This window comes from Thermobia domestica, chromosome 2, assembly GCF_964235325.1.
Source record: "Thermobia domestica chromosome 2, izTheDome1.hap1.1, whole genome shotgun sequence".
NCBI lineage: Eukaryota > Metazoa > Arthropoda > Insecta > Zygentoma > Lepismatidae > Thermobia > Thermobia domestica.
In genome coordinates this window covers 209663358-209689901 of record NC_137455.1, presented here as the reverse complement: position 1 = coordinate 209689901, position 26544 = coordinate 209663358, and the positions used below count along the sequence as shown (strand labels likewise).

At 32.9% G+C, this 26544-nt stretch overlaps 1 protein-coding gene across 1 annotated transcript in view; it reads left to right on the top strand.

The window, feature by feature from the left end:
• Positions 1-26544, top strand: part of Trpm (transient receptor potential cation channel, subfamily M) — a 179584-nt gene that overhangs the window by 104057 nt on the left and 48983 nt on the right. Inside the window, exons 9-13 of the mRNA XM_081749898.1 lie at positions 429-559; positions 11256-11383; positions 11816-12008; positions 17484-17673; positions 21388-21599. Of these exons, the coding sequence (XP_081606024.1) occupies positions 429-559; positions 11256-11383; positions 11816-12008; positions 17484-17673; positions 21388-21599 (854 nt within the window). The remainder of the gene's footprint in view (positions 1-428; positions 560-11255; positions 11384-11815; positions 12009-17483; positions 17674-21387; positions 21600-26544) is intronic.

The following is a 26544-nucleotide window of genomic DNA, read 5'->3' as shown; positions in this document are numbered from 1 at the left end:
TTTTATTCAAAATAAAGTTTGAGAAGTTCACTTAACTTCGTAAATACTATGTGAATCATTTTTCTCATCATTCATAAAGGAAAGAGTACCGTATACAATACAAGCCAGGGAACCACACTCATTTTCTTAGAAAATATACTAAACTCATAGAATATCTTGTTATTCTTCTTTGAATATCTTGTTATCTTTTAAGATTTTTATAAATTTTTTGAACTCCTCACCTTCACCTTTTATTAGTATACTGTTGCATAAAACTAGTGCTTTTTTCGTTACCATGTGTTCCTACCTGTAACTCCTGTTACTTGAATCACCTTTCGATTCTTTCGTAGGAACTTATCATTTTCACTGCTGACTAAAGCTTAGTTTATAATTGCTTACTACTAGATTATAGAGCTTGATTTCTGTACCTTGTTATTCGTAACTGATAGGTGCTCTGGATGAAGCAATGATGGAAGCGCTGGAGCATGACCGTATTGACTTTGTGAAGCTTCTCTTAGAAAATGGAGTTAGCATGAGAAAGTTCCTTTCAATTCCTCGACTAGAGGAACTCTATAATACGGTAAAGTTATAATTACAATACATATATACTTTTATGTAAGTTCAGTTTATGTTTATGTGCCAAATATAATATTATAATCTAAAACACAAAATATTTTTTCTGAGCATATGTTTATTTAAGTATTTACTTATAGTTTTTTTTATTTCTACTTCTCAATGTTACGTACTTCACTTTTCTGTAATAAAATGCTTAAAAAGAGGATTTCTTACTACGTCAATTTCTTCTAAATTTGTTTTATCATTGACAATTCATAATTTTCTATATCTCCAAAACTTTGAACTGGAAAACTAGTTTTAAAATATCTATTAGAAAGGGAATCTTTTATCTTCTTGCAACAACTTTTCAAACGAAAAAGAAAATTAAATCTTTCAAAAAGCAAGCGAATTATTATTTTTAGAAACACATTACTATTATACAACTTAAGGGAAGCGTTCATTATGAAAGAAATTTCTAATAGGTAGATTTATATTCCTTGTACTTTAATTAAGTGTGAAGTTCTAATTAGGTAAATTCGTGTTGTTTTTACTTGAGATTGCAAGAAATCTAAATGATATTTTCAAAAATGATTTACTTAGTTTTAATTTCAATTCTTAAAAGGTTGTTTCAGATCTTTTAAGAAGTGTGAAGTATTCTGTAAGTATAATATAAAGCATTCTATATGTAAATTTGAATTCTAGAAATGTAATGCCACCCAAAAAAATATTTTAAAATATTTTATGCAATATAATTCTATGGTAATTCTTAGTATTTGCGTTAATCCCTCTTAAATAAACCATAGTTCATTTCAGCCACTAACACTGTTTTTCTAAGAATAAAAGGATATTAGATAACTTTAATTTTTGTCTGTTCGTTTACGATGTTCTTTTGCATGCAGTTAGAAAAAAACAAGATTTTTAAAGAAGTTGGATGTTAATTATAAATTGCCTGCATATACTCTGTGAATAACAATAAATAAAAATCGGAAGTTGCTCTAATAGTTACGTATTCCAGATCTAATCAAAATTTTACTTTCAATCAACACAAGTTTTAAGCGTTTTGAACTCCTTGGTATATTATTAAGATTTAATGTAAGATGTTTGAAATGTATTGTGTACAATATGTCCAATAAATTACCCAATGGCGGTCATTACACACAAATACTTTGCTTATTGTATCGGATGGCGACAAATTTCAGATAACAAATCATAAAATATTAACATAGAAAGTGCAGTTATATTGTATTTTATTAACCGATTTCAAAACAGCAGAGGTTCTCAATTTTACCCGTTTATATATATATATATATATATATATATATATATATATATATATATATAGATATAGATATATATAGATATATATATATATATATATATATATATATATATATATATATATATATATATAAGAATTTATAAGAAAGAATATTCTTTTAGACAAAAAAAAATTAATAAAATCAGTGCACATATGTTAAAGTTATTCGTAAATAAACCCACAATACACACACACACACACATATATATATATATATATATATATATATATATATATAACACCAACATATGTGTACCAATTTTGATTATTCTTTTTCAGTTTGAAAGAGTACAATTTCCCAATAGTCTCATATAAATTTCATTAGGATGTAACGAAAGTCTTCGAAGCTAGATTATGAAACCTTAATGAGTGCATTGTAAAAACCGAAATTAACCGACTTCAATATGTGTATATTTACGCATAACTTCAACATAAATGCACTGATTTTGTTGCTTGTTCTTTTCTTTAAAAGAGTATTCTTTCTCGATGGTCCCATGTAAATCTTATTTGGGTTTGGTTATACTGTTTGAAGCTAAAGTTAGATAATGGAATTTCTTAACGATTGACAATGTTAGTATCGTAATTAACCAACTTAATTGTGAATATACTCACGCATAAGTTCAAAATAGATGTACCAACTCGCAGATTCCATATCAACTTTATCAGGATCTGATCAGAGTCTTTGGAGCTTGATTATGAAACTCCTTAACAACTGATAGTGTTAATACTGTGTGTGTGTCCATGTATAATTCCTTACACGTAGATCGAGTTTTCAAAAATATATGTATTGTTCTCGCATGTTTCGTAGTCTGACCAATTTTAAAGGTAGTAAGTGGCCTACCTTTAGCTTAGGTATATAGTTAAACTACCGATGTAACAGAAAAATAAAAAAAGAATTAAAGAAACTTAAAAAGAAAAATAACCGACTACAAAAACGCACTAAGAACAAAAAAATAAAAACTTTAAAATGAAATAATATTAATCGACCTCAACAAAAGTTTTAAAAGCAGAAAAGCGCTAGAAAGCTGAAAATAATTCATTACTATTGTCTATGAATATTTTTGAAGTCTGTGTCAAATCAAACAAATTAATGCCTAATATAAAATAACTTTTAATGATAATTTTATGGATTAATTAATTTTGCTTGACACAAACTTGAAAAAATTTTATATGTAATATTAATTATTTATCTTCTGCTTTTTAAAGCTTGTATTATTTTCTCCTTTGTACAGCTTCTGTTGCAGTCGATTAATATTGTTTATCTAAAAAGGTTTTATAAATGTCTTAATGAATTACCAGCGTGCTTGAAATTTAATTTTAAGAATATCGTTTACATTTTTTATAGTTCTTGGACATATTACATTTAAAATATTTTCATTTTATGACTCAGCGTTAAAACATTAGTACACAATATAAAGATATTGACCTTAAGCATTTCCGTATGTGTTAGTCGTCTTATAATGATTTTTTTCTATCAGGATCTCTCGTTCTACCATCATCTCACCATTATTTTCATGTATTTAATATCGTATTCTCTAGCCCGTTGCTTCCTAACACAGAACACTGAATCAGCATTTTATATCAGAAATTAATAATAAAAAATAAATAATTAACTTTACCATAATAATGAAAAAAGAGCTCCCTAGTAGCTATATATTTAGCGTACGCGTCTTAAGCGTGAGCCTTGGGTTCAATTCCCGGTGGGAAGTTACGTAATTCGTATCCCACATTAAGCTCCCTCGTTTGAATCCCAGCGAATACCCTCAGTGCTGAGCGGGACACCAAACTCCAGCGTAATCAACGAACTAATTTAGTGTAATAATAGTAATCAGCAAAGTTCTAGTACAACTGCCTTGTTTTTTTAAGTTTTCAAGACAATGGAGAAATTAAGAATAGGATCAAAATTTCGAAGATATTGTTGCATTATTATGTGCTCATAAAATAGATTATTACAGTAGGAACAAAATAGTCAGTACCTTTGAGTACTTATCGTCATTCGATCTTTTTATTAAATAATATGACCAACTCTCTATCTACGACATTCAATCTTCTTATGGTGTGTGATCAGTTTATTCTGAACTAGAAAAACAAATTACTAAACAAAGCAACAGTTATTTTAAAATAATAACTGTGTGATAGTTTCGCCAACTAGCTGAACATATTGGCTTTGTCAGACGAAGTGTTTGATGAAGCCAATATATTCAGCTAGTTGGCGAAACTATCACACAGTTATTATTTTAAAATAACTTGCTTCGTTCAGTAATTTGTTTTTCTAGTTCAAGTTATTTAGCATAACTACTATCAATTCAAAGCTACAGACCACTTTGTTTTATAATATTATAATCAGTTCCTAGAAGGGTTATATTTTTCCAAGTTCAGAACTTCTCTTTATTTGTTCGTCATTTGAAAATTTTGAAAATTTATAAGAACTGCAATCTCTTCTTAATAGTATAATCAAATATCATAATGCTTGTTATAATATTGATTTGTCACCATCCGATCCCACATGTACAATATTCCTATTTTAGTCATTTAACATGTGAAGGTGTGATTCGTAACATCGTATAGAAGGTAAGTGAATAAAATATATTATCATAGACTTGCTGTTTTACATTGCATTTTACTTCTCTAGAGTAATTTAATAATATGGCATTAAATTTTTTATGTACAAATAGAGAATTGGGTATTGGCTTTCTAAACTTCTTAGAAATTTTATTTTCTGTTATTGAATAACGGAAACAGTGATTCATCCAGCGAAAGTATTAATCCTGCATGTTTGGATTATTCCTTGACGTTTCGAAACACACGCAATTTCTTTACATATAGAAAGACGAAACTAAATATTCATTTAAATTTTGTTTTCTATCCCCAGGGAAAAGGTGCCTAGTGAAAAAAATAATGTAAATAGTAGTGAAATTCACACATAGTAATATGTCTGTTCTTGATTTCCAGCACAGTTGCCACATTCATTAAGAGTAGGTACTTTATTATATTTTAGACATTAAAGGACTATTATATTCAAAGAAAATCATCGAGTGTTGAAGGATATCAACTGGACGGAAATGAAAAAAAAAAAATTACAAATTTCATTTCTGCCAAGATGACGGAGATTTTGAAGTAAAATGGTTGTTTTTATCCTATTTTTCATTACTTCAAATTTACTTTACTTTATGCAACAATATTACTTTTCTTTGCTGAAAATATTTTTAATACCGTTAGTCAATCTGCTATATGTAAGCCATGAACGCATTCGAATTATTAAGTATGCAGATAATTTTCTTTAGAGATAGCATAGCATGAGAGAGAAAGAATGAGAGTACCTCAATTTTATTTTGCCCCATGCAAGAAACAGTTAGTGCATGTTTAGTTTGCATTGATCCGCAACTAATAGGATAGATATTACTTATAGATATAGTATCTTTACCAGTTACTGTTAATACTCTCTCTCTCTTTTCAATATTAATATAAATAATTTTATTCTTCCTTCCTTTTCTAGAAATGTAAATAGTTAACAGTCCTCTTAGTTATGTGGATATGATGAACAACATAATGATTTATTGTGTTAGAAAACATGATACTATAATTACTTTAGATAGCTTAGTCCATTCCTTCTAACAGTGTTTACTTCCTTGTCCTCTTTTTCTAGACATTGCACTCACCCCAGCAAGACGAGTCTTATACGAGACAAACAGTAAAGTACAATGTTCATATGAAGAATGTTTGCCAGTTATTATGCATGTTCTTTTCCTTGTCTCAACATATTTATATGTTCTGCATTTTCTCTTGTTGACTTTTTTTTTCTTCTGTTATGTTTCATATTGCACTTTATATTTGTTGACATAGTTATGTTATATTGTCATTGTTATGTGATGTAAGTTCTTTCTGTTGTTAGTTGTCTATCCGTATTAAAGGAACTCAGAAACCTCATTCAAAACATAACAATAGCAAAGAAACATGTTAAATAGTTCAAATCATTTCCTCTTTACATTGAACATAATTTGGTCCAAGTATTTCTCTAAATTACTTGTGTTTTTATTAGTAAATGCAGGACAGCAGAAGCTTATAATTGCTTTATGAGTCTTTTGTGGCTGAAACTTACTTTATTTTTACAGCTTAAAAAATAATTATTGTTTGATGGATCTAATCTGAAATCTCAAAATGAAATTTCCTATTTATTTCTTAAATTCCAGTTGCAGATGAAATTTCAATCTTACCAATGTAACTAAATATATTTTCTTCAAAATTCTTGTAAGTTATTTTGTATTTTCAGCAGATTTATTAAAATTTCTGTGAATTGGATATATATATATGTTTAATAGAATATTCAAAGCTAAGTGATACAAAGCTAATTACTAATATTTTCTCTCGTATACGGTAATGAAACTTCCACATTGCAATACTTTTAAACGATAAAACAATTTATCAGAACAACTGCAGACGTATTTCTCTAATAGCAATATCTGGGTCTCTCAAAGTATGTGTGTATCTTGAACTAAAGTCACACTAGAAAGATCATTGTAGACATTATGCTTACTTCAGTCCAATCTTATCACCTAATTATACAGAATGATTACAGAAGACATAATGACAGTATACGTCTGAATAATTAGTATATCTAATTATAAAACAAGAAATAAAACCTATAGTCCATGCTTTTGTACATCTTCAGAGATGTGAAAGTTTGAGTTTCCATCTGTAGTTTCTATGTCATCGGCGTTTCGTTTATCAAAATTTAAACGTCCTCATTATTGGAACAATTTACATTTTATCATCAGATTAAAGATTGTGAAAAAAACATGTAAAAATATTGCAAGTCCAGGATAGAAATAAAGTACACGACGATGACTCAAAAAATATATCATAATGGCCACGTACGCCTCCTTCGCTACGTAAAAATAAAATTTAATTATGCTTTCAAACAGTTCTTGTTCGTCCAGTGACTCTTAATGTTTCTTGTTCAGCCTTGTTAATTTGTTATTGCGAACGAAAGCGTAGCAGGAAATTATATTTGCTTGATGAGGATGATAGAAAATTTTCAGGGGAAGAGAATTTACATGTTAAAAGTACAACTACTTATAATTCCCTCAGAGCCTAAGACAATAGTTGCTTCAGTGATGTATATCAGAAATTAAAAATTAAAAATAAATAACTAAATAATTCAATGTTCGTGAAATGGCAACATTGAAAGTTTCAGTTGTTTCGTCAACTAAAAATGGACGTGCATTACTTTTCATTGGAATCAGATCAACACTAGTGATCTCAAGTGGTACTAATACTATCACCAAAGTTTCATGCCTTGAAAGATTGGGAAAGATAATGTCAAATGAAAACTTATAAACATCTGTTTCGTGATCTTTGTGTCTCAAAGACTTGCTTGCTTCAATCTTTATTTATATATAAATGAAAGAAGATCAAGCCTCCTAACAATCAGTATTTCTTCCACTAAAGTATCGTGTGTAATAATTATATGAAAACAGTGACGTTACACACTTTCATTTTTTCCCTTTCTTCTTCTTTGCAGTCACTAAAGTAAAGAAGTAGAGAATGTGTGCTCTGATATGCAGAACATTGACTCCGTTTTTTTAAATTTTTATGTCTTACAAAATATATAAAACAATATCTGTTATATAAGAAATAAAGGAATCAATATACATTTCTTTTTAATATATAGATTTAGAGTTAAATTCAGTTAAAATTGAAAGAGTGAACAAAATGTGATTAGAAAAGAAACTGAAGCTTATTGTGCCAATCAACTTCTACCTAGTACACTTTCTGATCAACTATACATTCCAATCTTGACTCGCTACTCATGTACTCAGATCATGCATACTATACCACACTCCTGTTGTGCTTGAATCCAAGTGTCTAGATTAAGCAAATAGAATAATGTTAAATCTTTCACTTTTACATCTCGAGTTACAGTGCTGTAGTCCTAAAATTTTCATAGAGCATACACTGTTTTGTGACTTTCTATTATTCGTATAAAAACTATATGAGAATACAGAAGAATATTTTTAATGAATAATGTATAACACGATACTGTATTAATAATTCCATTAAAATATAAAGGCTGTAATAATGTTTTCTAGTCTAAAAGCACTTTATGCTATTTTTTAATGGTACTTCTTAGATAAATCATTCCATTAATAACATAGATGGGTGTGGAGGGTGTGTAGAAGCCACCAACCCTCTGCGAGAAGAAACAAAGAGAATTGCGCCTAACGCACCAAAAAGAATTAAGACAATGAAGTAGGGTGTAAACATGAATATCTCTCGTACTGATATTCATTGATCAAAACAACATGAACTTCGACATAACTTTTCCATATATTCTTACTCTTCCTGCCTCTCTCTCTTTTGTCGTCCCAGAGTAGTTAGAAAAAACGGATTTTTTCGCATGATCTATGAGTCATGACTCGATTAAATAAATAAATATAAACGAAACAAAAGTACTATATGTCTTAAAGCGAAGATATACTGTAATGACTAAGATTAAGCAGAGGGTGTATGTCGTATACCTTTGTATATCCTTGACTACAGGCCTGTCCAGTTAGTTACCATTAAGTCCTACAATATAAATTGAAATATGTTGTTGTAACTATAAAATGTAAAGAAAACAGACAGACATGGTATTAGTTTGTTTGAATACTGGTTGTATACTGTGGATTTTGTGGTAAACAAAAGCAGTGGCGTGGCTTATCTAGGACTACTCCAGTTTGTTATTACCTTATCATTCTACATATTACGTATTTTGTCATATTACAAACCACTTTAGTAGAACTTGTTCATCTAAAGGTTAAACGTGACTGAATTATACAGAAATGATTTTCTCTTTTAAAGATTAATTGACATTATTATATCTATTTGTTCTTCTAAGCAATTTTCAGGTTGGGTCTCCTATTGTCATGGCAATGTTTTCCCATGCTTTTAATTACATCTTAATTAGATCATTTCCTCATCTTTGTTGATTAGTGGAAATTAATATATTTGTTTGTGATTTCTTCATGTTTCTCTCCACATTCTTCTTTCTTCTTAATATATTGATCACACTTCACAGTTTTACTTATTTATCTCAATTTTGAGTGTTCGAGCAACCCTTAAAATAATCAAAAATTCAACTTAATTAGTGTAAAGAAAAATATTTTATAAATGTATTTTTGAGAGACTTTTAAAAATACCAGAGTAGGTCAAAAGTCTTGCAATATTCTGGTACACAACATACCTGTATTTATTACAGTGCAATGAAAACAGTTAATATTGAAAGTATATCCCATCCTGTTGGACTGTTTGTGGATATCTTCTTGCCAGTTCCTTAATTCCACGTAGATACCATGTCTTGTCTTTAGAGACGAAAAAGTCAGACACTGCTATTTCCACCTCCTGCTAGTTGGTGAAGCATTATGATTTCAGCAAGTGCGTCATGAACCGAAACAAGCAGTAATCCGAAGGGGCAACGTCACGACTATATGTCGGATGTGATATCAGTTTGATGCCATCAAGTTAGTAAATTTTTTGTTGCGTTTTCCGAGCCAAGTTCGGTTTGGCGTTAACCTGTTGCAGCAGAAAACGCTTTCGGTTCACGGATGAAGGATATTTTTAGCGTAGTGCAGCATATATTCACTTCAACTGTTCAGAATAAAGGTTGGCATTGATGGATTAGGAACGAAGTTCCACCATACACAGAGTATGACTTTATGCCCGAAATGGCCCTTTTGACGACTGTTCTGGAAGTTGACTCTTGGTAAACCACTGTTTTTTCACATTCAAATTTCGTAAAAGCACGTACCTTTTGTCGCATGTGACAATCCATTTCAAAAAACGCTTATCACGTGTATTTTGCAGAAGTTATCGGCACACATCCAATATCCTCTGGTCCTTAGATTGGATCGACTCTTGTGGCACAATGCGGCAGCTCCTGATGGTTTTCCCAAGTTCCTCAAGATGACGCACTACAGGGGACTGGGGCGTACCTAGTTGGTTTGATAATCATCCTGGGTTGGTGAATGGATTTCCTTATGACTCGTCGTATCACTTCAAAACCTGTTACCCTGGGATGGCCGAACGTTTGCTGATCTTCGATTTTCTTACAACCTGCACAACACTTCTGGAACTAACGAGTTATTATGCTGTGGTTCACTACACCTTCCCTTTTTTGCATGACAAATATTTCGGGTTGCTGCCGCAGCCTTGTACCCGATTTCGAACTTATATATTAATAGTTCATGTATCAGACGTTGTTTAATACTCATCTTCGCGCTCACTAAAACCTGACTGAAAATACTAACGAAGTGGCGGTCTCTATGTTAAATAGTCCGCTTGCAACAGTACCTTTCGGACCAATTGGACCTTGTACTTAGGTCGATCACGGCGAATACGTGCCTGTTCTTTGAGTTGTGGAAATATTGCAAGATTTATTACTTATTCTTGTATTAAACTCCATCTCTTAAGCTGATACGTATATTTCAGCGATAGTGTAACGCATTGCTAATATATTTTCTACATCCAATCTTCATTCCTTAATGTAAATCAAGTTAATCCTAATTGAGATATTTTATTAATTGCGCATGTGTTTTATGTCATACTGTTTTACTTGGATTCTTCTCTCTACTTACATCTACTTAGATTTTAAAAATAACCTTAAATTATACGCATGGTAAACTACTTTCTCTAAGCATATTAATTTTATATTTATTTTCATTTCTACTTTACGATACCGTTACCAACAAAAAATATTTTTAATATGCTCTTGTATTTTACATTTTCTTCCCAAAATAGTATAGAAATTTTCAATACATCTATCTATCACGTATACAATTCGTCTCTTTTGTAGGTTGTATTTGTATTAAACATATTTCCTGCTCTATTGCATGGAAAAGGAAGATTTTTAAAAATAGAACGATAAAAAAGTAATCTAGAAATGAAACGGTTTGGTAATATGACTAATAAACAAATTGAATATTTTTAACCTAAATTTAATTCTTTGTTGAATTCATTTTCCCAAGTAGAGATAGTAATGTTTCCATATATATATTCTTTCTGTTTGTTACATACTAGTATTTTCTGTTTTGTAGTTAAAATAGTATATTTTGTACCTCAGTAGTTGTTACGTTGCCATTTGTTTTCCTCAATATAAATTGTATATTTTTGTGTTGGTCGGTAGAAATGTTGCTCACCTAAGTGTTAAAAATAAAACTCTCACACTTACCTTTAGTTACAACTTTGCAGTAATATAAGTGTCACTTTTGTTTAAGAAAGATGTTTCCACAAATTAAGTTTGTGCATAGCTTCTTCCAATAAAATGCATTGTCGTACAATAAACTAGTAATACATGTAACTTTTTCCAGCACAGTTTGAAAATTCTTTTCCGTATGTATTTATTTTGTACTGTTTTTGTCTTTTCCAGAAACAAGGTCCTACAAACACATTAGGATATATCCTGCGTGACGTTCGACCTCATTTGCCTCGAGGCTACGTGTATACTCTTCATGATATTGGACTTGTGATAAATAAACTCATGGGTGGAGCTTACAGGTTTTAACTTAATTTTAAATTCTCACAGTTGAATGTAATGCTGTAGTATAGTTTTGGTAACCCTTATTTGTTGCTGATATTGCATTGTACTTTCTAATTTCTCTGATTACAAATTCACCTTAATATTAATTGGATAATTTACTAGATTTACAATTAGTATTCGATATCTATTTCTTTTGTACAAATAGTATATAAAGTTTATATAGTGACCCCTGTGAAGTGTTTGAGAAATCAGAGAAAGAGCAAAGCTATTTATAGATTGTTAAAAGTCTGGTCCGCAGTGTTATGTTTATATTGTTGTATTTCAAGTGTAAATTTGTAAAATATCACAAAAACCTCATTGCTTCACAATTAAGTGAGAAAATATTCTACTTCATTTCAATAAGCACTTTTGCCTTTCAATTTCTAATTCATAAATTATTTCTGTTCCAGAGCGCCATATACAAGACGAAAATTCAGATTGATTTATGCCAAAGTAATGAAAAAGTCACCACACGTACATAGAAATAGTGCGTCGTTTATTCGTAACTATGGCCATGCAGGTTTAACTTTGAGTCTTCTGGCAGAAACACTTCCAGCCTCCAAAGAAATGCCTTTGTTTGAGTATCCATTTAATGAGCTTCTGGTATGTGTACCAATTTTAATTGAAAATTTTAAGATAGCGTTCCTATATAAATAGTTTCTTTTTTCTCTTCTTTTACTTGGTTATCTCTTTTAAGAACCATAGCGAAGTTCACAAATTATACAGATACTATACAAATTATAAAGCAGCACTTTCTGTGATTAAAGTTTCCAGGTCATGAAATACAAAGGATAACAAAATATTTTACGAAGTTTTTAACTTCTAATTACTTAACTTGAAAATTAATCCTATTAATCACAGCAAATGACAATTTACGCATTAAATACATTTAAATATTATTTATAATCCTAATAAGTAATAAATTCTCTTCAGTTCAGTATAAATTCAGAGTTCTCTTCAGTTACGTGCATTTAATAGCAGATTTGTTTGTGTATGCAAACTCAAATTATGTATATGTGATTTCGGAGACTTGGAGTAGCATTCAATATTCTATACATCTCCTCTTCTGTTGCAGTAATGATAAGCTTAAACCATCGTTTTAAATTAAGGAAGTCTTTTGAGAATCTGTAACTAATACTATAAAATTTGCAATACTGAAGTAAATACACATTAAATCACTGTGTAGAGTTACTGAGCTTTCGAGCTACATCAGCTTCTTATCATAATGTAAGGATAAAAGAATGATAGAAAATAACTTAGTAATAAAAATTCACAAAGGGTTCGTTTGTTTACCACTATTCATTCATTATAACACTTAATATAACAGAATCCCAATCGAAATTTTATGCAGCTTTCTTAAATTATGATTATATCTTGTCCTTCTTTCTTTACACTATTGCAACCACTTGATTCGTATGTTCAACGAAGAATATGTGTTGTCTTGAATGCTTACATTGTATAATCGAGTCTATAGATAATCACGTAATCACATAAGAAAGATTATTTTGATTTTTTATGTGTCTGACTGATATTCTTTATATAGGCATGAGAAACAAATTACCAAAAATAGAAAAAAGAAAAACACACAACACTAAAAAGTGTACAATTTAAACTATTTCACTAAACACTACGTCAAATACGAAGAAGAAGTAGGAAGGAAAGAAAAGTTAATCAACAGACAAGTAGTTGCAAAGCGTACAGTTCGGTGTCATATTTGCATGCATAGTACGTGATATAGTGTTGCCAGCTTCAAAGTGCAGAGCTTAGTGAAGAAATATAAAACTCGTAAAATGAATTGTTCAGTAAGAATACAGAGGAAAGAAAGGCTTTTTTCATTAAATATACACATTAGGACGTTTTGATGTACCAGTTATAATTAGTAGAATACTTAAGCAAATTTTTCATCCATTGACTTTTTTCTTTCTTTTCTCTGTTCTTTTTTTAACTTAATTTCCAGTCCAGAGCGGGATTGGAGTTTAAGATGGATATTTCTTGGATTCTCTCCAATAGCATATGATTCATTATCTCCAAAATTTTGCTTCAGAGAAGTTGTATTAAAGAAATGCGATTACTTACCTTATTTATATTTTTCATTTATTTATTTGTAGAATTAGGGAGTATTTGTGTTAAAAAAGTATTAGTCAGTGGTGAACAGTATTATGAGGACAAGGCAAATATACAGTGTGCGAATTTGGTTAGTAATATTGGGAGGAACAAAATGAGGCTCAACTGGACACACAGGTCTGAAAGTGCGATAATTGGAAACGAGACAATAACGCTCTTCATCCTCTCAATCCCATATCCATACACAAATATGATTGCCTGACAACACGAATAAACAAGAAATTTATTAAATCAATAAACATAACAATAACTAAATTAACTATAGGCTATATTGTATGAAATACCCGGACTTCACCTTTCTGAACGTGTTCGACTGTAGGATTGAAAGTACCTTACATTGTATAAGTACAATGTAAGACGTTAGTAAATTCATACATGACTTCGTTATACGTTACTATAACATCGTCTCCAAGTTCACTACCGTAACCACATTCACCACCAACACTAGGCACACACACACAAAAAAAAAGTTAAACTGGGTAATGGAGAAAATGGGAAAATTGGTAGCTTTAAGTATAAAGTTAAAATCGAAAAAAGGAATAAGCTAATATCCTTGATTTCAGAACACAGCTACCAGGTTAAAATGATCTGAAAAAATAGTGAAATTTGGCAAATACTCAAACTTTTTACCACTAAACATTGGTTTCGAAGGGGATGGGGGTGAACAACTATCTCCAGTAGGATGCTTTACTTAGTTTCATGGGGATACCAAAATGTGATTAAGAAGGAAGGTCGCATTCATCCCTTCAGGTAATTTGTATCTTGCAAATATAGAATTCTTACCTATAATTTCACGATTATTCCAAGAATCGAGAATAATCTCTTAAAATTATACAGTAATCGGCTTCAGTTTTCAGATTCTCTTTTTTTCTCAATTTTTTCTTCCTATTTTATAGCACATTCAACGAAAGTGCTTACCAGTTTTTCTTCTTCAGTGTTGAGTCACAAATCTTTTATTGTATTTTGGTTAATTTGTTCTTTCATGCCAGTACTGGGATACCTTTGTTTGAATTTTATATTACCAGACTATATATTTTAGCTCTAATCTTACACTTTTCGGACGCTCTGATTACAGAAGTTGATATTTTGATTGTTGAACAAGCGTTCCACTTCAAAATCTATTCATTTATCGCCGTGAAAACGTCTACCGCGAAGCGTACATACTTCAGTTGGGAAAAAAGGAAGAAGTCATTAAATATACGAATGAGGCCGTTCATAGTGCAAAGAGCTATCAAGTCTCAATGTGTCCTGAGCAAAACGGGTACATTGTCAGCCAGAACCCTATTGTCAGCATTCTAGGACTCTTTGGTAACACCCTGTAACTTTTGTTGGGTAGTTCACGATAACATTTCCTACTGATACTTTAGTCTTTGCAGCCACAATCAGTTAAGGAAACATCGTAGCAGTCTCGAAAATACCTTGAGTATCACCTTCTCAATTACTCCTATACTCCCGCTTTCTTTGGAGATGAATAGTTTTCCTCCATTGTTTACTAATTGCCTTTATTTCTCAGTTTCAGTTCTACACCTATCATTCATCCATGGTTATTAGCCATATCAATAATAATAATAATAATAATAATAATAATAATAATAATAATAATAATAAATATATAAATGAATAAATAAAAGTTAGTATTGGTCTAGTGCAGAGTCAGCATTTCCCAAGATTTGTTATCTCGTTGCTCTCTCTTAGCCCGGAGGTGCAGCCTTACAACCAATGAGGCGGACTCGTTTGCGATATACAAATTATTGAAAAAGACCCATGATTGATTAACTGATCTCATTGATTGTGATTCGGCAGTCTACGAGCACCAGGATTCCACATTCGCGATAATGTTCGATTTCTCACTGACTGTGAGTGACGGTTAGTCACTTCGCCATTCGTCTTTGATATTTGTTTGTCCATGTTTCAAACGTTTACATATCATATTATTGATACAGGAGATTGTTCGGTTTATATTTGACCTATTTTCAAAATGTACTTAACCGATAAATAGCCTCCGCTCCACAAGTTATGTTCTATCGGACCATCAGTGCTATGAACTATCGGCTAAAATCAAATTTCCACTGCAACAAACTCCGTTGAAGCATAGACATAGACATTCCAGCCTATTCCTCCCTGTTGGTTTTCCAGATTCTGTGAGTGTGATGCTTTAGACATCGTTTTAGTAGTTCAATGGTGCAGAAATCAATTGAGTTGGTGTCAGAACTTTTAACAGAAATGTTCTGTAAAGGAATAATACGGATTACCAAGGACAAGACGTTTTGTCCATGTGGATTCGCACTTGTTTCTTATTGGCTCCATTCAAACGAGGAATTCTTTTTTCCTGTAAATGGGTGTGCTGATTGATAGATGGAGGTAGGCAGCATTCACCTTCACATTTTTGTCCATCTTACGTACTTCCACCTTTCCCTTGTAACTGTATATGACGACGATCTTGATTCCCTGTGGAAAACGTTCTCTACACTGAGAGTAAAACTCGATACGACCCTTGCCGGAGAATCACTATATGTTGTTACGCGTGAGATAAATACAGACCTCATTCAAATCTATTTTCTATTTTATCGTGTCTCTCGTACAGTGTTTGGTCGTTTATCTTACAATTAGTAATATAGCAACGGGGGAGATTGTAAAGCCGGCCCTTATGTACACACCTCAGATTAAGGCGGTGACAAATGATATAACTGACAGTGGACTGTGCTAGATTAATTGCTCTCGAACAGACTCCTTTTGTTGGCCATTGTTTCTCGATAGTCCCTATTTGAGTTTTCCTGGTCACGTATCTTTAACCGATGGTTAAATATTTTCGCAATACTATCTCACTGTTTGGTTATACAAAAAATGTGCCTGGAAAAGAGACATGATATACCCCTCCAATAACATTTCACTTTTGGCTGGATTTCACTAACACCAACAGTTCACTCCAGCACTTGCAAGCTGAGATGCCACACTGATAATAACGTCAGCTTCATGTTTTTGGCGCAACTGCACAAATGACATAAATGTTGCCAGATTGGTGGGATATAGTCCGATCAAGCTTCTGTAATTTATTGAAACTATATTGCCCAAGAATGTTTGTAATTCCTATAGAATCGTATAATTATGCAGGTAAGTGCTATAAAATAAAACAATAGAAGATGGAATATAAAGTAGTAATGCAAGTGAGGAGAATTGTCATGTTTGCAAAATTAAGCAGTCTACTTACGAAATCACTTTCATTACTTCCGGTATAATTAGTGAAAGCACTGCCTAATTTAAGAAAGAAAAATGTTCCTGTCATGAAATATGAATATGCTCTATACGCGAATAAAATTATTACTGCTTTAAGTAATATAGGGAAGAGTAAGACCTGTAGCAAGAAGTGCCTTAACACGAATTGTATTGAAAGGGATAAGCACGAGCTTTATTTCAAGTTCTTAGTCTGATAGTTACTTACTAATGAGTCTTTGATCAGTTAGTCCCTATATATCACTGACTGGTCAGAAACATTTGCTGCTCTGTTTATTTCTGTTTTTTTTTTTTTTTTTTTCAGTTTTAAATGATCACGATAGTCTCAAACACTTTCTAAGTATTTTTGTCTTTCCAAATAAACAAAAACAAATTCATCAAATGATAATATTAACCGATGCAGGACTATATAAAAAGCTTCTGTATTTATGGCTTTCTTGTTACTTGAAAGAAAATTATGACAGTAAAAAATTGCTCATCAAAATTATTTTAGTCGTGCTTAAGAATGTTGTCGTGATAAGAGTAATTTATATAAATGTTCTTTCTATTTTATTAAAATAAAACTACTAAAGGTTTTGCAAATCCTTGAGGTTGATAATCTAATAATATACATAATTGTGTTATGCTGTTGTATATTCTAAAAGGGTAAAAGATTAGGAACAATTAATTGTATTACTGAATTATATATAATTAATTGTGTCATATAATTGTTTTTATTGGTAGATATGGGCAGTCCTGACAAAAAGGCAACAGATGGCACTGTTGATGTGGCAGCATGGAGAAGAGGCTCTTGCGAAAGCCCTTGTGGCGTGTAGGCTATACAAAGCTATGGCTCATGAAGCAGCTGAAGACGATCTCGAGACAGAGGTCTATGAAGAATTACGAAATTATGGAAAGGAGTTCGAAAATATAGGTAACCTCTATTTTTCTGTAAATGTGTTCACGAAAGTTACATTAATAGTTGAAATCAGTGTAATCAGAATATCTAAAAGGTACATTAAGATTACGTGACGATTACTTGGATCTAAGTGCATTTTATATTTTATTTAATTATTCCAGATTTCAGTTACAACATACTTCAATCATTTAAATTTACCATTCAATATTCTAGTCCATAAAAAGATTTTATTCCAAACAAAAGATAAATAAAAAATGTTGCAAGTCCTGGGTATATTATTGCACTTTTTAGAAGCCTTGAATATCATCATAGAGTATATATATATATATATATATATATACACAGTATATATATATATATATATATATATATATATATATAGATAGATAGATAGATAGATAGATAGATACAGGGTGTCCAAAAAGTAATGGTAAAAATAAAACCTCAGATTCCTGGCACCAAAACAATTTATATGACTTTTGGTCCGGAAGTGGGCAGGGACGGAGCTAGATAGCTTCGAATGTGGGGGAAAGGAACTTCATACTTAGGGAAAGGAACTTGCCGATTTACAAAACCGCATTGAAGATGCGTGTAAACAGTTATGGAACACACTGGAAGTGATGGAATGCATTCGAAACTCACGATTAGCACGTTGTTTATACGCAGGAGGACAGCACTTTGAACATCTTTTGTAGTTGAGTTTATCTTGTTAGCATGTATGACCTTGTAGTTTGTAGTGCTACTCTGTGTAAGATACTACGTTACAAATAAAGTGCGTCGTTGTGTATTCTGCCTGTTCATTACATTACACGACTAATTATATTTGTTCTTATTTCTAGCCTGTATCTGCAAGTTTCTATGGTATACCACTTTCCATTGCCACCTGATACTATGCAACCATGTTAAGCAGTCTTTGCTTTGGCTTCCATTGTACATGTGCTTGCAATTGTGCCAAGGATAACAACTTTTTTCTGTATGTTTTCAATCTTTACTGCACCGTTTTAACACCCCTGCCGTGCAGACCTTCGGTGAATCACTAAATGACGTGTGAAGTATCTCTGGTGCAGTTATTTAACATGCGTTTAACATGTCAAGTCAAGATGATTTTTATGTATCTATGAACCCCCTTCCTATCTTCTACTATTATTCCGTTGGCAGATGTGAAGTTCTTTCGCCCCACATTCGAAGCTGTCTAGCTCCGCCCCTGTCCACTTCCGAACTATAGGTCATATATACTTTTTCCTTGTTTTGGTACAAGGAATCTGTGGTTTTCTTTTTCGGAACACCCTGTATACGTATATATATATATATATATATATATATATATATATATATATACGAGGGTCACTACGAAAGTTTTGAGATACGCATTGTTGTGGCACAGTATTTAAATTCCAACAATTGCGTTCAGTAGTGGTATCCAGAGCAAAGAAGCAAAGCAAGTTTCAACTCGCCTCGCTTATCGGCGTGGCCGTATTGCCTTCACTTGTTTGTTGATGTGAGCAGTATTCGGCTGTCTAGAATGGAGCTCAAAAGGGAACATTTTCGGGCAATGATTCTTTACGATTTCAAAAGTGGTTTGAACGAGACACAAAGTCTTGACCGTTTGCAGGGGGCATTTGGGGACCTTGCTTTTTCCCGTGCTACAATTTTTCGGTGGTTTGGTGAATTCAGAAGAGGCCGGACATCGCTTAAAGATAAAGAGAGAGCTGGACGTCCAACAACAGCTGTGTCAGATGAAAACATTGCTGCTGTGGAACAAATGATTCGAGAAAATCCTCGAACAACTTTCAAGGACATTGAATCTACAGTGAACATTGGATCGCCAGCAGTAACAAAAATTCTTCATGATCATCTTCGGCTCAGGAAGGTTTCATCTCGTTGGGTGCCTCACACTTTGACTGAACAGCAGAAGCGCTTGCGCGTGGAATGGTGTGAAGAAATACGTGCAAGATTTGATGGATTCAATTCTCGACGCGTATCTGACATTGTTACTGGTGATGAGACTTGGATCTATCAATTTGACCCTGAAAATAAACGCCAGTCTACAGTTTGGATGTTTCCAGACGAAAATCCACCCACAAAAGTGAAGCGACCGCGAAGTGTGGGAAAGAAGATGGTCGCAACTTTCTTCTCCAAATCTGGTCATGTTGCAACTATTCCACTTGAAAAACAAAGGACTGTTACTGTTCAGTGGTACACCACTGTTTGCCTAACAAAAGTGTTCCAGAAGCTTCGGGAACGGCGTCCAAGAACTGGATTGCGTTTGATCCTGCTTCATCATGACAACGCGTCCGTACACCCGGCCAACATCACAATTCAGTTTTTAGAATCTACGGAGGTCAAACTTATGACTCATCCGCCGTATAGTCCTGACCTGGCCCCGTGTGATTTTTTTATGTTCCCAGGATCAAAGATCGCATGCGTGGGAAGAGATTTTGCAGCCCTGAAGAAGCTGTAGTGGCTTACGAGAATGAACTTTCAACACTTGAAGAAAAAGACTGGCAGCACTGCTTCCAAAAGTGGTTTTCGAGGATGCAAAAGTGTGTACAGTGTAATGGTGAATACTTTGAGAAAATGTAAGTGTTAAATTGATTTTAAGTATGTAAGTTATTTCACATCTCAAAACTTTCATAGTGACCCTCCTATATACATACATATATATATATATATATATATATATATATATATATATATATATATATATATAATGTTTTGCATTCTTGCTTTCTTTTGTGGAAAAGCAAGCTAGTAAATTGGTTTCACTATACACTACGTATTAACCTTAATCTTCTGTTTATTTTAGATATCAATAAGCGTGAAATCCAAGTACTTATTATTTTCATCTTGCGCTGTTGTCTTAGCCTGGTAATAAAATATTTTAGCCTGGTAATAATTTTTCGTGCTAAAATATATCATTTCTTCTAAATTAATTAACAAGTATGTATAAAAAGTAAACAATGGAAACTAAGAATAATTTATCAGTTATTCTTTGTGAGAACGGAAAAGTCATGGTACTCAATGAAAAATATATAAACTTAAAAAACCTGATTAAATACTCAAAAGCTGTTACGCAGCACTCACGACTTGGTAGCACAATTCAGGTGGGAAGTGTTGAACCACTTACACAATAGCTTGGATCTATTGAATTGTGTCTCTCATGTATCCGCACATCCGGAAACAGAGCTTAAAGGCCGAGAGTATCATAGTGATGATGAAGAACTGCTGTACTACTGTGTAGGAACAACCACCGGTATTCTTCATGCAGGGAACTGAGAGCCTAGCCATACAATGGGATAAATGCCTTAATGCGCAGAGAAATGCATTACATGAAGTTAGTTAACCTAGGTGACTGTGTATATTATAAATAGATCATGTAAATGCAATTATGAATTTTACAAAAAAAAAAAAAAAAAAAGAGCAGCCATCAAACTGTTTTCATTTGAACTCTTTTTTTTCTGTAAGAAACACTTATCAGTTTGAACTGTAAAGATGCTGAAAGTTATCTCCTTTGGACGTACAAAGATATCATCTAAAGCGAAACCTTGCTTAGAGTACATAAACTACTGCACGTTGTGCATTATTAAGAGTCTTATAATCACTGCATAGAAACTTACAGTTATTGATTTATAAGTTATATTTTTCATTAAGAAATATGAAGTTCATGTTTTTATTTATACGTATGTTCCACAAAATTTTATGTTACTTTTGTGTATGTTCCGTTTGTAGCCTTGGAGCTTTTAGACTACTGTTACCGCCAAGACGACGTTCAAGCTCAACAGCTATTGACGTGTGAACTACAGAATTGGAGTGGGCAGACTTGTCTTAGCCTTGCTGTGGCAGCTAATCATCGTGCCTTGTTGGCTCATCCCTGCAGCCAGATAATCCTTGCTGATTTATGGATGGGAGGACTTCGTACCAGAAAAAACACCAACTTGAAGGTATTCTAACACACGTTCCAATATTTAAGTTATACTTGTCTCGTAAACAAAAGTTAAAATGAAAATCAAATTCACTTAATCTTCTTTTTGCTTACGAATGATAGCACATTAATTGAAAAAACAATGCATTGCATTTCATGATGTTTTAGTATTTCTTTAAGAATAGATAGTATGAAATTAATGTAAGCTGCTTAAGATTGGTTTGTGGTCCCATGCAGGTTAAGAATTCAAATTAATTGTCAATTCAGTGAGTTTCAGAAATTCATGGCAGAATAGTTAGTGATTGATTAACAACAATTAAAATTTAAAAATAGTTGGACATTTTATTAATAGTCTATTCATCAACTTGACAAAAGTGCTCTCCTTCTCGAGTTTAAGGGCAAATCATGTAACGATTTGGCATCCGATATTTTTTGAATATATACCCATCACTGATCACAAAAATGCCGGATATCAGAAAAAACACCACACGGGAGGGGAGGGGGAGGGGAGAAAGCCGAAATTTTATCCGTTTCTAGTATTCACTATATCTCCGTAACCATTGGAGCTAGAGCATCCAAACATTTTTTCATTTTGTTTGTCTAATTGTCTTCTACAATTTAATTCTAGTGCATTTATAAGCTAAATATAACGGTTTTCTTGCTATTTTCATTTTTACTCAGTATCGGTTGCGCGTGACATCAGTTTTTTAGGCACAGATTCTTTACAAGATCGAATTTGGAAAAATGTGTCCTCTAAAAGTTTTTTAAAATCATTTTATACTCTTTCAAAAAATGTATACTTATATTAGTGTAAGACTAATAGTGCCTGAGTTATAAGCGATTTTATTCTGTCGTGTGCGAAACTGATCACGGCGCGGCCCAAGAGTTACCTTCCTACAAACGGCAGATATTAGCAGCTGATGGTGATTAATATATATATAATCTTGTCTGCCTGCAAGTATATAATCCTGATTATTAAGTCTGTTTATAATATAATTAAAAATATCCATTTTTAATATCAATTGAGGCGCTTTCGGAAAATAACCCATGTCAGAACACAAAATTTCTCTGAAGAACGAAGAGAGAGCTTTCTCTAGTACACAGTATGAGAAACTCCGCAAATCTGTTTATTTATACATGTCTCTGATACCTTCTAGAACATTTACAAACATGCAGCTTTCTATTCATTTTTTCTGAAAAAAATCTTCTTTCGACAAGGGTTGTTTTTGCTACAAGTTCTCCGATTTATTTATTACAATGGTACTGAACAAAATAGAGCAGGAATCAGATTTCAAAATTGCCTTCAAGAGGGAATCATGAACGGTTTACCATCCACATCTCTTATATATTACCATCTTTCCCTCTTAATACTTACTATAACGGTAAGAAAAAAATAAGATATGTCAAACACATTTTATAAATGATCAGTTTTAAAACTGTTAAATCTTAGTTACAGAAGAAGCACTTGTCTATTATTAAGATTGTGTACAGTTGCTATAATACAATACATCTATAATAAGAAAGTAATTGAAGGAAACCATATTTTTAAGAAATCTCTACACAAGAGAACAAATTACTTGATTTCTAGAATTAGTAGTCAATAATGTTATGCCACTCTTATGTCCTCAAAAGATAAAGAAATTTATGATGTCTTTTATATATCATTCAGTCTTCATCACTGTTCATTAGCTGATATTGAATGTTTATACTCAATACAACTACACACTGAAGTGCACAAGAAACCGTGATTCTTACATTTGCATTTCAAACTTATGCACTCAAGTTTCTGACAGCTACACATGGTAATCTCTAAACAACCCTTGGGAATATCTTCGAGTGTTTTCAAAACTGCTCTCAGAATTTGGTCCTCCAAGTACCATCCGGAGTCTTCTGGAATTGGTAAATGGATCTCACACTTATCAGCGTTTCCCAAATTGCTGTTTGACAATGGGATATCTTTATATGTTCCCATTAGAGATTACCATGTGTAGTTGTCAGAAACTTGAATGTGTAAGGTTGATATGCAAATGTAAAATCGCGGTTTCTTGTGCACGTCAATGTGTATTCTCCAAGCGAGTATACAAATTCAATATCAGTTAATGAACAGAGTGACGAAGAAGACTGAATGATGCATTAAAGACATCAGAAATTTCTTTATCTTTTTCGAGATGTAAAGGTAACCAAGAAAGTTCTGTCGCTTTTGTGAAGGTTGTGTTCAATTGGCCCTCACACCGTGAGTTGAATGCGAATAGAGATAGGCGAAGGTCAGTTGTTGGTATGAGTATATCCAATACACTACCTGGTTGTGGCAGTTCAGTTACACTGTGAACTTGCGTAAGAACAGATTCAACATTGGACCTCCACGTAAGGAAGTGTATCCACTCAAACTGGGATCAAACTTAGCTACAGCGGGGCGGAAGATATACCAGGCCTTTGGTGAGGGTGTCGTGACTACGCGGACAGTGCAGTGGTGGTTTAAGAAGTTTAAGGACAGTGACAAAACACTCGAAGACACACTACTTGCTGGAAGACCAACACATGTACAAAATGAAGATCTTCACACAGCAATTGGGGCAAACAGTGGCTAGACATGTGAGGAACTGGGACTACAATTCATTGTGAGTGGAGAAACTATTCAGCAGCACCTCCATTAACCTGGGAAGCACTGTAAGTTTGATCGATGGATCCCACATAATATTACTCCGGGCCAGAAGGCAACGCGAGCAAACACCTATGTTTCTTTGCTGTCTCGTCTGAGGAAGGAACCACTTCTGGACAAATTGTTGACATGTGATGAGAAGTGGACCCGGTCATTATTGGTTAGCATCAAATGAACTGGTTCCAAAACAGTCGAAACAAGGACTGCACCAAAAGAAGGTTCTCCTGTGTGTTTCGTGGACTGCTCGCGGCATCGTGAATTCTGGAACTGCTACCATCTGATCAGAGCATCAATTCAATTGTGTACTGTCAGCAGTTGAGCCGTGTTCAAAAAAAAACTCAAAACTCTGGAGCCAGTACTTCTGAATCGCAAAGGGGTCCTCCTTTTACACGACAACGCTAAGTCCTGCCTCGCTAAGATGACCTGGGACACCATTCTACGCCTTGGATGAAAAACACTATTGAATCCGCCATACTTCCCGGACATTGCACCACCCGATTATCACCTATTCTATTTCTTGGACAATCACCTTAAAGGACGCCAGTTCAAGTCCCTAGTAGTGGTGCAACATGCACTTGATGATAACTTCTTCGCTTCACCGCCCACCATGTTCTACCGCGATGGAATTCATGGCCTTTCACAATGTCGGCAGAAGGTCGTCTACATTGATGGGGACTATCTTTGATCTTCCAAGTATGTCTTAGGTGACACTATCGATGTTCGAAAGTGGTGGGTGAAAAAGCGACAAAACTTTCTTGATTACCTTTATATAGGAGTGGCATAACATTATTGAGGACTAATTCTAGAAATCAAGTAACTTGTTCTCTTGTGTAGAGATTTCTTAAGCATATGGTTTCCTTCGAAAAAAGTTTGGATGCTCTAGTTTCAATAGTTACGGAATTATAGCGAATAATAGAAACAGCTAAAATTTCGGCTTTTCCCCCCTCTTCCTTCCCTCCCGTGAGGTGCTTTTCCTGGCATCCGGCATTTTGTGATTAGTGATGGGTATATATTCAAAAAATATCGAATGCCAAAGAAGAATATGAGTTCCAAATTAATTACTGATTTAGAAAGTGAAACACAGTTGTGAACAATATTATTGCAAGTTTAGGTATAATTTATATTATACTATTGTAAAAACTTAGCCCTTGATAATCAGGAAGCAGGTAGAAATATTGATTTTCAAGGAAGTTATATTGATTGTTAGCTATATTTATATTGAGAATTTTAAGTTTTATTAAACTCTCTCTTAAAATTAAATTGAACCGGAAGACTATCATTCTTTTAATCAGATTTGTGAGTTTTACACGATTTTATATTATAAAACGAACAACTAATACATACAGGATATTTCTTGGAAATTGTCAAGTATGTTAATTATTTCCGTACCCTGAATAATTATAATGGATGTCATTCTGATATTTAGTATCACACAATACAACCTAACCATTAAGTGTCTTCCCAATGTTCTCCACCCTATTTTGAATGTTAGTGTATAGCTTAAAAACAATAAATAAGTAAAAAGTAATTTATCATGTGAGCTAATTGTATTTAGAACATGCTATTAAATGAATAACAATTGCTTCTAGATATTTTCTCATTGTCCAGAAATTTGTATGTGCAGTTTCTGACACCATAATTTCCAAGCGTTCAAATTTCTGATTATATGAAATGTCTCGAAAACAGTTATTCGCTCATTTAGTAGCATTTTGTATAAAATAGAATACTTCCGAAAATCGTGACATTGTTGTTAATTCTTTGAACAAAATAAGAAAATATGGTGATAATCTAGTGAACACCTTTCATCAGTATACATATGAAGCATGACACTGTGGTGTTGCAAATTATTAGGTTATTCTGAGAAAAATCAAATAATTCAGTTGCAAAAGTAGTATCATCATTTATTGGTCAACATTACGAGAATTCAACGCATCTGTACTCTCCCAACCACTGATATTGGATGCCATGATTCATATTATATAACTGTAAATCACGCACAATAACGTATTACATAAACAGACAACACAACGAAAATCATTCATGCTTACTGACTTCTTGGTTGCGATTCTTCCCTAATTGCAGAAACGTTTGTCCGATGCCATACTTTATCATATATAACAACAATTGGTCATTCAAACAATAAGGATAATCTGCAATTTAATCTGTACAGGAATGGAAGCAATTCTCATCCTAACAGCTTTTACGTAATTACCATTCTGTCAATATACGTATAATAGCTTTGATGCGAGAACGAAACTTCAGTGAATAAAACGCTTTTATAACTCTGTGCATTAAAGCAACATGC